At 31.5% G+C, this 17,815-nt stretch overlaps 1 protein-coding gene across 1 annotated transcript in view; it reads left to right on the top strand.

The window, feature by feature from the left end:
• The window catches only part of mRpS29 (mitochondrial ribosomal protein S29), a 36,184-nt gene that overhangs the window by 2,636 nt on the left and 15,733 nt on the right, over positions 1-17,815 (top strand). The window contains exons 3-8 of the mRNA XM_076500065.1: positions 820-924; positions 7,052-7,160; positions 7,944-8,036; positions 8,227-8,363; positions 11,442-11,522; positions 16,763-16,842. Of these exons, the coding sequence (XP_076356180.1) occupies positions 820-924; positions 7,052-7,160; positions 7,944-8,036; positions 8,227-8,363; positions 11,442-11,522; positions 16,763-16,842 (605 nt within the window). The remainder of the gene's footprint in view (positions 1-819; positions 925-7,051; positions 7,161-7,943; positions 8,037-8,226; positions 8,364-11,441; positions 11,523-16,762; positions 16,843-17,815) is intronic.

Genomic DNA, 17,815 nt, shown 5'->3' with positions numbered 1-17,815 from the left:
CTTTAGGACCATTTACATATCATGTAATTATTTAAATGGAATTTCCATTTTTTTTCAACCTTAATTGATAACTTATTTCCTTTTGTGTTAGTGTGCAAAATAGTTGCAGACAGTCATTGTAACACATTTCCATGGTTGTATCAGTAGAGTAGCAAAGATTTATTTATTTACTTGGGAATGGAATCTGTTTTCACCTTTTGTGTGAATTTCATGAAAGTAATGTTTGTTACAAACTGTTTTATTAAAAAGTCTTAAGTTTATTTATTACTCATAGCACTCAAGTGACATTTAATTTACTTATTCTAACAACAAGTACTTATGTGTTGTGGTTAAACCATTGTTATTCTGCAAATGGTTAAAAACAATCTCAATATTAGTATGTTTTAGTTAAAGTAACACTTTATTTATATTAACAGCCTGATTTTCCAAATTGGCAAAATAAGAATTAGGCCTCAGACTGTGTCTCTGGTTATTGCATATTTTCTCTTTTTGTGGCTCCTGCAATTCATTTTTATATCATGTAATGTGATCCTAGGTTTCCTTATGTGGAATCTGATAAAAGAGAAATGAAATTATTTAATGTTGTTTTTTTATTTCATAATGTCTTCTATCACAATTCACATACATTTGGATGAAAGACTTCTACATTATTTTTAAAAACTGTTAAGAAAGTAAATTAAGAAGTTAATTTATTATGGTTATTACTCTTTATTGAAAGTGCTGGATTTTGATAAATGGCATGTTAAAGTTTATGACTTAGTATTAGCATTATGCCATGTATGACTATTGTGATAAACACTGATTTGGTTATATTTTCAGGTAAATCATACAAGTAACCATGTAGCACAGTTTTATACATTACCACCTTCTCTGCATAAAACTCTTTTTCAATTGGGTGGAATACCAAAATCATTTGAAATTCAGGTGGGTTAGCAATTTTTATAACCTACTGCTTATGGACTGTGTTACGTATTACAATTTCAAATAACCTGTCAATGAATTGAAAGATAATTTAAATTTAGAAGTTAATTAAATGTTGATATGTATCCAATTTATGATATTTGCGAACAAGATTGTTATGCATAGTGTTCTTTATTAATAGAAATATATTTTTTTATATAAGCAATAGTATAATTTATAATAAAGGTTATAACAAATAATCATTTCTATACAAACTTCTAAACAATATTGAGTCTTCTATCAGCCCAGAACTTCCTTGATATCCTATTGAGAGTTCACAATGAACAAATTAAGTTCAAGTTGATATAGGCACAACTCATTTAACAGGGAGCTAGCTTGCTCATTGCTGATCACAGCTGAAGTTATATGATGTCTTTGTAGAAATACTGATGTCTGATGTTAATCTGCTAAAGTTAAATTGGTCATAATGTTTAAAATCTATAAACTTTTGTGGTCATATATTTGCAGTTTCCCAAATAATAAGCATTAATTATAATTATAGCTTCAGAGATTTATAGTTTACCAATTCTATCAAATTATTAATATATATTGTATTTCCAAACTTTGCATTGGTTACCTTTTATAAGTATGAGGTGAGATTCTAGGGATTTCAGCTTGCTCAACAATACTGGCATATACATACACATATACATTGTTGATTCATACACTGGAGAATCTTCTAGAACTTAGTGAATAGGTGGGAATTTTGCAATACAGATTTAACAGTACAAGTTGCATGCATTTTTAAATATATATTTAACTGAAACAAACATTATTATTAAAATATATAATAGGAAATATGTCACACCAGACATTCTTATTAAAGTCTCATAGATGTTTAACCGAGTTGTATTACATTTCCTTGGATTAAAATGTTTTCATAAAATCAAGAGTGTACATTAAAGTAATAACTGTGTTGAGAGTTTAGCATTACTGAAATCTTAATTTTGTTTAGCTACAGTCTTCTAGTTTCCCTGAAGGAGATAATTCCACAAATTGAAAATAATTATTCTTAAATAAAAGCCAAATATATCTCAAAAACTGGTATTAGTTTGAAAACCATTTTCTGTCTTATTCTTTCGAGAGAGTGAAAAACTTTCAAAATATTTAAGAATTCATAAAATATTTTAAAACCCTGTCTGAGGCAATACTTAACCTCTGTATCTGATTATGAGATTTACATTACTAAAGAAAAAAATTATTTACTGCTTGTACATTATAAATTGTTAAGTGACAGTAACTACTACCCTGTGGTGGTGGTGATGTTACTAACTAGTGATCTGTGGCTACTGGGTGCTTTAACATTCATTGTTTAGTGAGTTGTGGGTTCCCTCATGCATACTGAGTGTCCTCTTCTCATCCATTCCACTGGTATTCCTTCTAAGTATGAAAATGACCACAACAATGATGATGTTTTTTTTGCAGTTTTTACATCAGGGTTTGCTCCAGGTACTGCTACATCTATGGAGGAAAATCCTTAACTTTCTGAACTCATTTTGACATAATTATGCAGTTATATTATTTTATTTCCCTTGTTTATTTTGATTCCATCTATAGTTTACTACACGGAATCCATACTCAAAATTATACTTTTTCTTTCCTCCTTTGCCTGATATTATGGTCCATGTAGACTAATTGCTTGAACAACTGGACACCTATACTCACTTGCCTTGTTCTTCTTACCTACTCGTTTTTTTTGTTCTTGTTTACACTCATTCTTCAATTCCATTCCTAACTTTTATATTACTTTCTTGTTCCAAATTTCATGCATTCATCTCTTTCTTACTACCCTGTTACATTACCACTCTCCATTTCTTATTTTTAAGGCATTTCATCACACTTCTGGAGAGTTTGATTCTTTTCACTACTTGGACTGTTTCTTTTCTGCCATATCACTCCTTACTTTGTTCCTTTTTTATTGGGACTTGTTCAGTTAGGATGCTCTCCTAACTGATGTTTGTGTGTCTCCCTCTTAGGGGCTTGGTATGGTCCAGCAGTTAGGGTATTTGATTAGAAACCTGAATGTTGTGGACACAAATTCTCAGCAGTGAACATACTTGTCTTTTCATTCATGGTGGTATTACAATGAGACAGTCAATCCCACTATTTGTTGGTAAAGGAATTGGTACTGGATGGTGTTGAATAGCTGCCTTCTGTCTAGTCTACTGCTGCTAAATTAAGGATGGCTAATGCAACTTTGCATGAAATTCAAACCAAGTCTGTCTCACTTATCTCTGTGATATTTGTTAGGCTTCTTTTCTTTGCCTGGAGGTTTTCGGTGGTGTACCTGACTCTCTGGAGATTTGGACTCAGTTACTGTCGTGGTTTCTTGTCTTTGTCAACCTCATCCTTCTGTATGTCGGCTTGTCCGATCCACATCTCCCCTTTTAATTCTGCTTCCTGATCTCCACCACTTCATGATGTCAGGGTTGTTGCTCATCTTGTCAGGGAATGTTCTGCTAGGTTTTGCCCAATAACCACGCACCTGTCTCACTTTGTAAGCCTTTGGTCTCTGTTTTTAGCCAACATAGAGATTTTCAGCTTTTTACCCACATCCTACCTATCCATTCTGGTTTTTTCCTTTCCTCCCCTCTTTATCTTCAGTGACTCAAAGATGCAATCTTGGATTTCTTAGTCAAGAATACCATTGAAATAGTATTTTTATCCTTGCTTTAGGATGTTAGTTAATTTTGTCTCTTTATGGTCTAAAAGAACTTGAGGACTAGCATCTGGTTATTGAACTGTCATCTTTCAACTTCTTTCTGTTATCTTGCAGTTCCAAAGAGGGTTTTTTTTTTTATCCAATAGTACTTTTAATCAGGTCTGTGGATATTCAAGGTCATCATTTTCTACATTTCATCCATTGGATTTCATCAGATCTAATTCCATATTCTTTCTTTTGGCATTGCATCAATTGCCTTTGGACCTTACAAAACAGTGGTTTCCTTTTCAAAATCCATTGTCTTTGATTGTGAATCTTCTTTCTCCTCTACTCAAGAGCCTATCATAATGGCTCAACTATGCCACTACTACATCTGACATTTCTTTCCTCTTGGGTTTGGACATATCTCTGAATGACAACATAACATCTAACTTTTGGTCATGGAATGAGAGTCATTTCACAACATTGCACTCCAACCTTTTACTGTTCCTCAGGCATGTCCCCATTTTTAACTACTTCTGATGGATCAACTGGTTAGGACACACACTGAAATTCCATAGTAATTTCTAATATCAACCTTCTAGGGGCACCTGTTCAAGAACTGTTTGCTTTCAGATGTTGAACCTTCTCTTCTGGGACCATTCCCATTGAATCTTTCTTGTTGCTTGCATATGCCAGAAGTTATCAATCTTGTTGCTGACCACCTCTCTTGACTGGACCATGTTCTACCCATGGAATGTGTCATCTACACCCAAGTCTTTGTTGTTTGGGTTTGCTCTCAGTTGGGCAAACATCTCATGGTTACCTTTGCCACCCTTCTTTTCTTCTAGTGCCCTGCTTTTTTTCATTTGGATTTGACTGTCAGTGTTATCAGCCAGGCTTGGTCACACCTTATTCTATATATCTATACACTCTTTGCTTTTATTTTGGGTTCTACACTTAATATGCAACACTCTTTGTTGAGTCCTCTTGATGGCAGCCAGTCTTAGTTTCCTTTACTTTTTCATTTAGCATTTAGAGCCATCATTCGTATGCCCAGTGTTTCCCCCTATTACTTGAACCTCTCATGCCCCTTTTTTATCATGGGATATCATCCCTACATCTTCACATGTGGGATTTGTCCAGTCGTCACCATTGAGATGGAGTTTGTGATCATGTAACCTTCTTGTCTTATTCCTATTGTTCTTCCATTTTATCTGTCCATCATCCATCACTCCTTTCCTCCCAGTTTTTCTACTGTGAACCATCATTTTGCCTTTTTTTGCTTGCTCGTTTGATCATAATTTGTTGGTCTCCACAAGTTGTTGGGTGGTATTGTTTACTATATATTACCTTCTCTTATACCACAGGGTGTTTTCTTTCCCTGTTGTCTTTATTCTATTCCACTTATTTTTGTGTTTTTTTTTAACCAGCCTCCTTGACCAATTTCCATGTCTGACTGGGACCATAATGTAGTTTTGCATGCTCTCATTTGTGCTCCATTTCAGCCATTTGTTTCCTACTTTTTGTAATACATTCTCTGCAGACTTATTTCTTCCTTCATTTTCTCTGTGGTCACTGTTATTAACTTTTCTGAGCTGTTGGCACTTCTTGTATCCTCTTCCACCAAATTTATACACTTTACCCAAGCCAGTCTTTCTTTCCTGAGTCTTCTGCTGCTCAGGAAAGCAACTCTACTTTCTTCTTTCTCTCCCTTCCTTCCATCTCTCACCTCTATAATTGTTTAGACTTGAATTGGCTCCTACATCCTGTTTGGACTGTTCAGTTTTACTTATCATGTACTTCTCTCTTCTGAGGTCCCCATCGCTGTCTCTTCCTACCCTGGGACTTCTTTTCTTCCAGGGACCTTTCTCTTTCTACCTTTACTGGATGAGTCCATCACATTTCCTGTTGGTATTATTTTCCCAGGATTGTAATGCTCACAGGCTGTTTCAGTTTTCTTTGACCCATATTCATTATTTGTCTCACTCTCTTGCTTTCCATCTTCACTGACCCATGGATGAGATCCTCCCGACAGCATCTTCACCTTACAATTTCATCTCTCACAGAATTTCAGCTTATCCTGGTCATTCTTAAATTATCTCACCATCTTTGAGATCCTGCAATGTAGCTGATGTTGCCTTCGAAGCAAGGCCAGATTAAGATTTAGTGAAGCCTCATGCTCAGGTAATATTTAGGAATAATAATTCACTCTTTCTTCTGTTCTTATAGTTTTAAAAACCATAATTTACTACTTGTATGTTGAGGATCCTAGGCCTGAGACTCATTGGTCTATGAAATGATTTGTTGCATCTCCCAGGATATGCTTATTTTCCAAATTCTGCACAGAATCAAGGGGTAATGAAAAACACTCAAGCCATATGTCCTGACTCTACCAGTGCACACTGCAATTCTGTATACTATCATTGAGAAAGTCAGCACCAGAGAAGTGGCTGTCTACTTTATTGGCTTGCACTTGCCTGCCTTTCAGAACAGTATTTATACGTGTAGAGGCTAGTATATTGGAAATATATTTTCAGATTAGGAAAATGTTAACTTTTGAAAGACAGGCTGTGACCAGATGAGCATGGCATAAGGATTTAATTTTTGTATGTATATTTCAGTGAAGCAAGAAGCTGAGAGGCTATAAGTTTACATTATGACTTAACAGGATCTATAGAATGAGTGTGTAGTTTGTGCCAAACTCAGAAGATCATATAGGGGTAGAAAGAAAATGTAGAGTGGACAATTTAGAGTGAAGAAGCTACAGAGAAGTGAATAATAAGAATTTATTTATATATTTAGTTTGAAATTAGGATATTAAAAAATTATATAATGTTAAAATTTGAATTATAAGTTACATTTTCATGTCAAATTTATTGACATTGGTAGTAAAGTTCAGTTAACTTTTAAATCTAACTGTAAGAAAGGTTGTGAAATGCACATATTGACCCCAATAATACACATAGGGTTGATTATTGCTAATAATTTTAAAATATACATACGTATTTAGTTTTTAGGTATTTAAGTAATTATAGTATTATTTATCATTCTTAATATAATGAATTAAAGTATAGTTTTGCTTCATGTGTGAATATTATATATCTTTATATTATAAAGCAACTCTTTTATCTTTCAAAATTAGTTGCATAATTTTTTTAACAACTTGCACTTGGGTAATTTAAACAATACCTATTCTTATTGCCATTTTGGAGCATCTGTTTAATTTCAATTATCTTGTATGTATCACAGACAAAATATGCTTAAGTACTTATTTTTTGTGAATGGAACTGTAAAAATGTCTTGTTTTATATGAATGATATATTGTTTTGTGTCAGTATATATTACTAAAATTCAGTTGGATAATCATCTTGTTTAAGAGGTACTTATGTTTTAACTATCAGTTTGTAATAATGTAACTTTCTAACATTCATTCAAAATATATGACAGTGTGAAACTTTCCAAGAGGTTTGCCTGATGGTACGTAAACCAGCATTAGAAATGATGGAATACCTGAAACAAGCCAATTATGATCATCCAACAATAAGATATATTTTGTGTATCCTTTGTGAAATTATAAAGGTTGTGTAAGTAGTAAAAATTATACAGTAGGATTTGAAGCTCTTTTCTGAAAAACAGAAATGGAGTTTACAGGGAAAAATTAGAGACATTATTTAGGGACTTCATAGTGGCCCTCATGATCAAATTAATGTAAGATTATAGTTGCTTTTACACTGTATTTACATATGAGTAAAGTTGATCTTTCATGACATCTAGTCGTCATGGTTATTAAAAAGTCTATTTGTAAAAAACAGCAGAATTTTTGTTATAAAATGGTGTATGACATCAATATCAGAATCTTCTGTTTTAACTTATGGTTTGTATGTAATTTCTAATTTAAAATATGTATTCAAAAAAGCAAATGTTCTTATTAAGAGTAAAAACCAATAAATGACATTTTTTGACACACTGAAAGGTAAGATCCTTATTATAAGCTACAGCTGACTGGTTTCAGTAACTTGCTTACCATCATCAAGGCATGTATCTACTAAAACTAGTTGGTTGGATTTTTTTTTAAAGATTTTGCCTTACACAGTGCCCAAAATGTCACTTTTTTGTGGTTGTTTTTTTTACTTTAAATACGATGTACAATGTTATAATGTCCCTGAAAAGAAATTTCTTATCTTTCTTGAAGTGGAAGCATCACATTTTTTCCAAACTTGGTTTTTGATTATTAATAGTGTGTATAATCAAAAGATTGATTGTTTATTTAACTGTGTTTTTATATCATTAACAAAAATATAGTTACTGCATTAAGTTATTTTCTTAATGGAACTCTAAGATGGAAGGAAGGGTACAGGAAAAACCTTAACATTAGCACACCTTCTTCATTATGGTTTCAACCGAAAGTGGATGCTTTTACATGTACCCTGGGGTAAATATTGATTTAGATATTTCTAATGATATGAGAATTGTAACATTAAGAACAAGAGTGCATAAATATGTGATATGTGAAAAGGAACTTTAAGAAAGATTTATTAATTGTCAGATTTGTGAAAGCTGTTTCTAAGATTGAAATTTTGGTAATTTTTTATGGTGTATTTTTGTCTATATCAATAATGCAGCTCCAAACTGGACTCGAAGGCCTAGAGAAATTGCCCCGTCTATATCTCGAGAAGGAAGAATTGATATGCCAGTAGATGCTGCAGTTTGGCTTCAGCAATTCAAAAGCCAGAACATACAATTACTTAAAAACTTAGATGTGAGTATTTGAATATTTATTTCTGATGGAACTTCTTACCTTCTCCTCACGTAATAGCTTTTCTCTTTCAGTGCTTCTCTCTATATGCACAATTTTTGCTTGCCACAATTTTATTTAGATAGCTTGTTATTAGTTTAATAAAATTCTTTGAGGAATACTGCTATAATAGTGTCCCATTAAGTTAATGAATAATTTAAAGAACAATTTTATTTAGATAGCTTGTTATTAGTTTAATAAAATTCTTTGAGGAATACTGCTATAATAGTGTCCCATTAAGTTAATGAATAATTTAAAGAACAATTTTATTTAGATAGTTTGTAATTAGAGTGCACAAGTTGAATTCCCATCATATCATGAGAAATAATGATTAGTTTTTGTTCTCAAAGTTATATCTAAATCAATGTTTTATGAATATGTTTTCTAAAAATTAATAATTATCAAAAAATGACTATCCTATTTCTAGTATTTCACAAAATTAGTTTCACTGGGCATTAGAAACTGGGATATAGAAGTAAGTGTAAATTTTTGAAAGTGGGAAGTAACTTAAAGAATGAGTAGTAATATATTTACAAAGGGTCATATAATAATTCCAGGTGAGTACTTATACTGTAGTCAGCCCTGTTTAGTGTCTGTAACTGCATGTAAATAATTTTATGAATTTATTTTGTCTGAATCTATACATCAATGAGTGTTAACTTAGCAAAAGTCCTGTCATTTACAGTGCACACACTCAGACTCTGACTTAATTATGTTAGTGGTACAAAGAGTGGTTTAGTGAAAACCTCTGTGCTTAGTGATTGCTATGAGTAGTTTAAAATGTAAAGTTTTGTGTTATTATTTTGACTTAATTAGCAGGTGTTTAGTAAAGTACAAGTTAGTTTCTTGTGGTGGCAAAGGAAAGACAAATTATATTACCCTAACGACCAATTACCTGAAAAATAATTATGATCAAAACAATAAGAGTGCACAACATACTTCACAGTCTACTGGCTGTAGTATTGAAGATGGATGTTACTTAAAATTCTGGAATGTTTGTTACCAAGGAACAAATTATTCAGGATAAATCTTGGAAAATATAGTGAATATAAGAGGTAATGGATCAAATATATTGAAAGGTTCTAATCATTATACTAGGTTGTCTAGCAAGTCCTGTTTTCTGCACACATTACAAGTTGTGATTATGAATGCCTTGGAACCCTAGTGAGCTGTAGTAGATTCAATAGTAGTCATTAGAAACAGTTAAACATTTCAGTCACTTGTCACCAGCATGTTAAGAATTAATGGCTATACAAAATGATTTAAATATGCTTAAAAAAAACAACTTATAACTTCATATAACCAAAATAGAATTCTTTACCATTTCCTTTGAAAGGTTTTTGGAACAATACAGAAAGCAGTATTCCTTTGTGCTATTAACAACATACTTGAAGAAAGTGTTAAAAAATATCAGTTTCATAGATAGTAACTACAAGTTTGACAACTATGGCCTAAGAAAAATGAATGCTTCTTGAAACTAGATTTGTTGCAATAGAAAGTAATCCACACTCACACCTTAGATACATTTTGGATTCTTATTCTAAACTATATTTTTTTCTAAAGCAAGATAGAACCAAGCAGTGAGCAGAGTTTGCTCACCCCTCACCTATAACACAGCCACCTATTAAATACAGCAGAAAGCATGAAATTCATTTAAGGATTATTTCAGCAAACCATTTGTAACCATCTATGGTGTTAATAACATTATTTAAATAGGTCATAACAAAGAAGTTGCTGTTAGCAGTGAAATTAAGTTTTTTTATAGGCACCATTCTTAAAACAATGCTTGTGAGCTCCAGCCAACAGTATGTATTGTAGTGAATTCCTGCTTTCAGAAACTGACACTATTTTGCAAGACTTTTTGTCCTTCCACAAAATGCAAAACACACATTGTTTTTATGTCAGAACCTCAAATTCTAATATGCATTTAACAAGGATATCTTAGTGAGAAGTCCTAATGAGAAAGTTAACATTGGCTGTGTGCCCATAGTAAATAGCTTTATGTGTGATATTCTGATATAACTATAGTTTTAAAGGATTGAAAAAACACAAAACAGTTTTTGTTTTCTTACTAGTCCAGCATGGCAAGGTGGTTAGGGTGCTGGACTTCCAATCGACAAAAGTAAAAAAAAAGCAAACAAAAGTTTTCTTATTAACAAGAAAACAGTACACTATTTTAAAAAAACTTAACTGAATGTCTCGTAAAATAGCTGAATGTACTGGATACTGACTACTAAATGAGTATCCATTACAATACTAAATTCTACCACTGTTGCTTAACTTGTACTTTATTTTATTAGGTAAATTAGAATTTTGTTTTAAATCTCTGTCCATTTCCATAGTGCCCAATGCTCATTACTGTACACCAATCACCACTGTGACTAGTTATTATTTAGTTTTGTAGATTAGTTGTTTCTCTTCTAATCAAAAAATCAGATTTTACTGTATTCAGCATAGTTAGTGATTTATGTGAATTATCTGTTATGAGGTGTGAACAACAAGCATTCAGATTCTTTTCTTTCTGCTTAAAGTTAATTTTCAGTTATATTATTTTAATTTAATTATCATGTTTCATTATGGTGCCAGTTTACACATTTTTTAACTCCAGCATTATATTATGTTGTGATCTTGTTGCTTGTTTTCATGCACAAATAATTATCAGCTATAGTTTAATATTTAGTAATGCACAAAATTTTTTGTTTGGTTATATGTTTTAATGATTCAGATTCAAACAGATGTAGGTTTATGTGTAAAATCAATAGTAACACCACACTTTTCAGCCATAACATTTTAAACTGTGCAAACATGTTTGTGTAAGAAAGACTGAAAAATACTGTTATTTATATTCCAGATATATGTAAATACAAGTAATTAACTTTAAAGAGATAATTGATTCAGAATATATTTAGTAACAAAAACCACTGGAAATTCTGTACTGTAAACAGTTATTGATTCTTATAAGATAGAAATATTTTTTGCAGCATTTTGTTTAAATTTGTATAGTTTAGTTCTACCAAACCAATATTTTATACTTTATTTCAGCTAAGGGCTCAGAAACATTACACCTGGAGCAAACGAGAAGGTACTGAAGAAGGAGAACCACTATTGAGTATTGTAGATCATGTGAGATATGAAGTTTTACTCACAAATGTATTTAAATACGTAATGAAAATTATTGGTAAGAGCATGTAACAAGTATTATATGAAAGAAAATAGTAAAATCACATAAGATATTTCAAATGCAACCTGAGGACTTGATTAATGATTCATTATTCTTAATGACTAAAGAATATTTACACATGGAGGGTAGACTGATGGCAAGAGGATTTCAGTCATACATGGTGTATTAACACTTTGCTTATTTGAATAATTATAAAGTGTTCTGTCAGTTCCAAAAAACTGAAAATAATTTTTACACATTGATTCTTCAATTTTATAACATTTATGCAATACATCATGTCTTGTTACTTGATACCTGCAATGAAACAGATATATTTATTTGTGAAGACATCTTTACTATCTTCATGAACTATGATCAAGCTTCCCAGTTCCTTAATTATTTGAACAGTAGACACAGTATATTGAAGCTCATGTTGGAACATCAGCAGGATCATAAACTTTCATTTTTGGACATTTCAAGAAGTAATGATAATGTACAAGTTGAATGTGAAATATATCACAAGAAAACATTTATAGACATGTATTTCAAAATTCAAGTTTTATTACAAATATTTTAAAGCAAAATTTAGTCATACTGAACTCACTTTCGTGTATTTGCTTAAGATTTCTTTCTACAGACACATTACAGATGCATATGTTTTTTTTTTTTTCCCCATGAAGGTGCTAGTACATATTTAATTATTATATGCTATTTTCAAGACCAATTATAAAGAAATATATTACAGCTTTCTAATATAGTAGAAATTTAGTTGTTCAAAATTATTTTATATTCATTTTTCTGTTCTGTTATATCGAATGATTGCTTTGTATAAAATAGTTAAAACTGTAAATTAATTCTCTTTTATCTAAAAGCACAATACAGTATCATTATTGTTGTTTATGTTTTACTCTTATATTTCCAAACTAGTTATTCAAGTGTCAAGTAATCTATTTTACTAGCATTACCTGGAAAAAGTGTTTAAGTTACAGCTTTATGTTGCAAAACAAATTCACTTTGCTTCAAGTTCTGCATGTTATTGAGGTGATGGGATTTTTTTATGTTTCCAACTGTGCTTCAGGTTTCCACTAAATATTTAAAGATTAACTAAACTTTAAGATAATTTTATGAATAAGAAATGGACCGTATTTCTATTTCTCAACATATGTAATTGGGAACTTTTATTAGTATTTTACAAATAACAGTAGTAGATGCTCATAATTGTTTCTCTAGTAAAAGATATTTTTATAATAAGGTATTACTCAGATGTACAAATGAAATCTCTAGAGACAGCAGTTATAAGCCTCAATTTCTAATTACTCAAAACTTCAACTCCATATTATACTGTCTGGCCACTTTATTTTGACTCGTCCACATATTTTAGAATGTTTTATTTACTTCATTTGCAATGTGCAAAGTAAGTTGATTACAGAATGTGATAGATAATTCTTTGAACTCTGTAAATACAGACCCATAGTCATGTGCTGATTAGACTGCATGAAAATGAGTATACAGAAAAAGTGATAAGATATGGCAGGACTGTCAGCATCAAAGACCACTTCTTTCTCCATCTGTTCAAAGGTATCTGTAATTATAGTCTATTAAAAGTAGAAGTCAAAGAATAATACACCTACAACAAGAGAGATTGTAATTTGCTCATGGTGGAACAAGTCAAAAAGATGATTGGCCATGTTTCTAAAGAGAAATATTGAAATATCAGACTGTGTTCCAGTTGATTCTTTCCCTCAATAGTGCTTAACTGGTGGTTCAGGGGGAAAGCTTGGGGCCTTAAATCACTAAAATTCAAGGTTTGATCTCTGTCGTGGCATAGCCCAGACAGCCCGTTATATGACTGTGTTGAACAACAGAAAAACTAAATCCTCAACATTATCTATAATCCAGTTATCTCCAAACATGCTGCATAAATGATATAAAAAAATAAACTTGCTGTAGTTGGTAATTAAATGCAAATGGGAAAGCATGATTTCATTGATGGTCAGAGTGCAGACTTTGGACATTTAATGGCTAGAAACAACTGATTTGGTCTGTCATGTCCAATTTGAACTTTATATTTAATAACAAAATATTAATTACATGTAATGGGAAGAACTTGTGAGACACTTGTATTCTTCTGATAATACATTTGGAGGTGTTGTAATAGCGTGGATGTAATTTTCATGATGAGTGTTTGACATGAGGTTCACTTAGAAATGTATGAATAACCGGATCATACCTGAACATATTATGGGTCATTTTCACTCTGTTTTGCTGCATTACCACCCTATTGGCTAAGATGATAATACAGCAGTTTGCTGTGCTTTCACGTCTTAAATGTCATTGTCTGTAGTTATACTGCTGCCCAATTTCAATAAATTTGACCATTGTTGGGTTAAAATTGAATTTTGTTTTAACCCTGTTGTGATGGGTCACATATCAAAGGCTGTGTAATCATGTTTGCTGACTTGCATTAAGAATTTTATTGAAGTACTATTTTATGAATTTATCTCCTTGAATTTGATATCAAGCTACAGAATATAATTCATATTTTCATATTAAGTGTAATTTTATAATTTAAAAAAATGTGTAATAAACATTGATTTTTGTGTTTCACGTGGTATGTTGAATGCAGCACTAGTTTAAATTAGATGTTTTTGATGTCAAAATACAAAGTTGATAGTTACATACTAATTAGGAACTCAAATTACCAATACTGACAAGCTAAAATGTAAAATAAAACCATTTACCTTTTCTATTTGCTGTGCTGTTACTAAATTTAGTGAATCAAATATTGTATCTCCTCCTCCTTTTCTCTTTCCATTTTTGAAAAATTTCTTTTATATACACTTACTTCTGTGTGTGATATGTAAATAACCAATCAAAAGCTCAGCTTAATTATCTTATTAGTCATTTTCAAATCTAGTGGTGTCCTCTCTTTCTTTAGAAACAAACCTTTGTTCTGGCAAGTTGAGTCTTTACCCTGTTTGAGATTTCATTTTTTTGTAGATAAAAATACAATTTAGTTTTTAAACTTGATAAATAATAAATGAATTCTGCAGTATTGATGAAGTAATTTATGATATTTTTGGTTATTCAAATGTATATGTAAAACATAAAAAAAATTTGTTTCACATCCTTCACATGCAAAATTTCTGAAGGCTTAGCAAACTATGCCAAGTAGCAATTATGTACAAAGATTGTAATTAGAAAAGATAATTGTTTGCTTTATTTCTTTATTTATTATTCTACGTTTTAAGAAAAGTAAATTTAAGAACTTTTTTTTTATAAATAGTAATAATCTACATACACATACAGTTATAATAATTGAAATATGACTGTATTTTATCAAATACGAGTCCACTAAAATACAGCTAAGACAGGTTACTTTATAAAGATTAACGGTGGGAGTTTTATATTACTTGATATGATAACAAGTGCATGAGCACAACCTCATTGTAACTTCTGTATTATTAGCCAGGCATGGTTGAAAGATCAATATAATACAAATGATATATATATATATATATATATATTGATGTATAATATATGATTTAAGCTATATGTCAAAAAGTTTCATTTCATGTTATAATCTGCAGTCATTCTAGAACAAAGAGACATAATTTATATTCCTCATTTTTATGGTGATGTTGAGATCTGTCAAATCGACCAAACCTGTACACAAAGTCATTACTGAAAAGAAAAGTTATAATGGCCCAGCATGGCTGGATGGTTAGGGTGCTCAACTTGTAATCCGAGTGTTGCAGGTTTGAATCCTCTGTCACACCAAATATGTTTGCCATTTTTCAGCCATGGGGGTGTTATAATGTTATGGGCAATCCCACTATTTATTGGTAAAAGAGCAGTCCAAGAGTTGGCAGTGGTTGGTGACAACTAACTGCCTTCCACTGCTAAATTAGGGATAGCTAGTGCAGATATCCCTTGTGTAGCTTTGTGCAAAATTCTAAAAACAACAAACAAAAGAATAAAATATGAAATTTTTTCTTAAGAAACATTTGATAATTACATAAGGATTTTACATGTGAGATTTGAAATTTTCTGATGCATAAGAAAGTATTTTTAATCTTAAAATGAAAATTACTTTGCAAGTTGGATAGGCAACATGCAAAAATAACAAAAGGCATGAGAAAAACTTCGTTTGATAGACCTTAATACTTAGTTTAAAATCTGATTTTGGCATAGAAAAGCCTTGTAATATTTACTGATAATCTGCCAAATCTTACAAACATACACTTAATTTAAAAGTAATAACATGAACACTGTAACAAGCACAAAAGGGTTATGAGGTCAGTCTCAGGGACTAAGCCCATGCTGAAAGTATTAACCACTGCAACATATGCACTCATACATATTTGCTGTCTAACAAAGCGATTTTCAAACTTTGTTCACTCATGACAACCTAACCTATTTACCTAAATTAGTATGACATTTTTTCTGCCACGTGCAATATTTTTTGAAGATATATTTTACTTTCTTAATTACTTATCACTTGTGGAAACTTTCATAATCCCCTTAGCAAATTGCTGCAATGCACAGTTTGGAAACCATTGGCCTAACAGTATTAAAGCAGTATACATCTTTTACCAACATATTCAGTAGAATAGATATATATATATATAATTCATTCTTCCCATATGTTCAAAACATTTATTGTCGAGCAGTTGGCATAATCATACACTAAATAGGAGAATTCATAGTTTGTGACCTCTTGTCACAAACAGGTCTTTAATTTTGGGGCCATGGGTGTGTTAGAATGTCAATCAATTCCCACCATTTAGTCAAAAGTGTAGCCTAGGACTTGATAGTGGTCACTTTTAGTTAGCTTCTTTACCACAAGCTATCAGTTAAAAGTTAGCAATGAATGTATAAAGATCCCCCTTTTTGTGGGCTGGCATGAATATTCTAAAATGAGTAAATCAATAGTGACATAGAGGGGTTAGTGTTCTGACTTGATCCAGTGAGTAGACAGGAAAGTCTTCTAGTGAGAAGTAAAATATGTGATGAATAATAATAACTTGGAATGAAAATCCTGGGTAAGGAGGTTTGAAATAAACTTCTTGCATTTATTACCTTGATATTATACAGCAGTTTTGAACTCTTGTCATCCTGTCTTCATTCAGCATTGCTTTTTTTTTGTAATTTAATCATTTGTTAAACTGCACATCTAATTACTACCTTGATTTTGTTATAGGGGATTAGCAGGATGAAGCATGCTTCTGACTGTGTAGCTGTCATACTGAAGGAACTGAGAGAGTATACTCAGAAAGGAATGTTAGTGTATTCCTCAGTGATTTCCCTTTTTTTGTAAAAACAATAAATCTGTGCTTAAAAGGATTTCTAACTGAGAAAGTATTGAAACTTCATGAAACACTTATTTTATACTTTCATTGTTTGTTGTGAAATTGAAGAATTGTGCTCTTGTTTAAGTGTTAATGAACTCTTTTTGTTTGACAAATCTAAAAAGTACCAAGGTGAGATCATCTATTGTACTTATACTTACAACTTTACACCTTTCAAAATTTTTATTTTTACTAACTTCTGTTGTTCAAAATGCTGAACTTAATTCACCATAATTATAAGTGCTTCTGATAATTTTTTTTAATTACTGAACATAAATGAATGTTAAGCCAAGTTAACTTTACAGTTACGACAGAAAGTGTTTGTACCCTGAGTCCTGAGTAGTTTTTGCTCATAACTTAAAAAAGTATCATGATCAGGCTAATAGACATATGATATGTTATATTTATTGTACTAACACATATCTACATAAATTTTTATGTAAATTAAACGACAAATAAACTGTTTATAAACAAATAACCAAAAATAGGAGGAGCAGAAAGTGTTTGTACATTTCAGAACATGTGAAAAAACTGATATTCCCGTAAAAATTTTGTTTAGTTTGGTGAATAAACTACATTATATCATTCCAGAACTAGACACTGGGTTCATAATTATTGGAATTTGGCCAGCAAAAATTTACTTTTGGCAATTTAGCGCCGTCTCTGTTATTATCTGCTTGGTCATCATGGCGAACAGGAAACAACTATCCAATGATTTACAAAACCAAATTATTGTAAAATACAAGTCTCGTGTGTCTCTTCTCGGTATTGCTACACAACTTAATGTGCTGAAATCTACTGTTCAAAGCATAATTGCCAAGTTTAAGCTTACAGGATCAACTGCTAACTTCTCTCCACATGCCCTACCAAAATTACAAAGAGAACCAAGAGGAAGGTTCTCAGAG

This window comes from Tachypleus tridentatus, chromosome 4, assembly GCF_004210375.1.
Source record: "Tachypleus tridentatus isolate NWPU-2018 chromosome 4, ASM421037v1, whole genome shotgun sequence".
NCBI classification, from domain to species: domain Eukaryota; kingdom Metazoa; phylum Arthropoda; class Merostomata; order Xiphosura; family Limulidae; genus Tachypleus; species Tachypleus tridentatus.
This window is presented reverse-complemented; position numbering and strand designations above follow the sequence as displayed.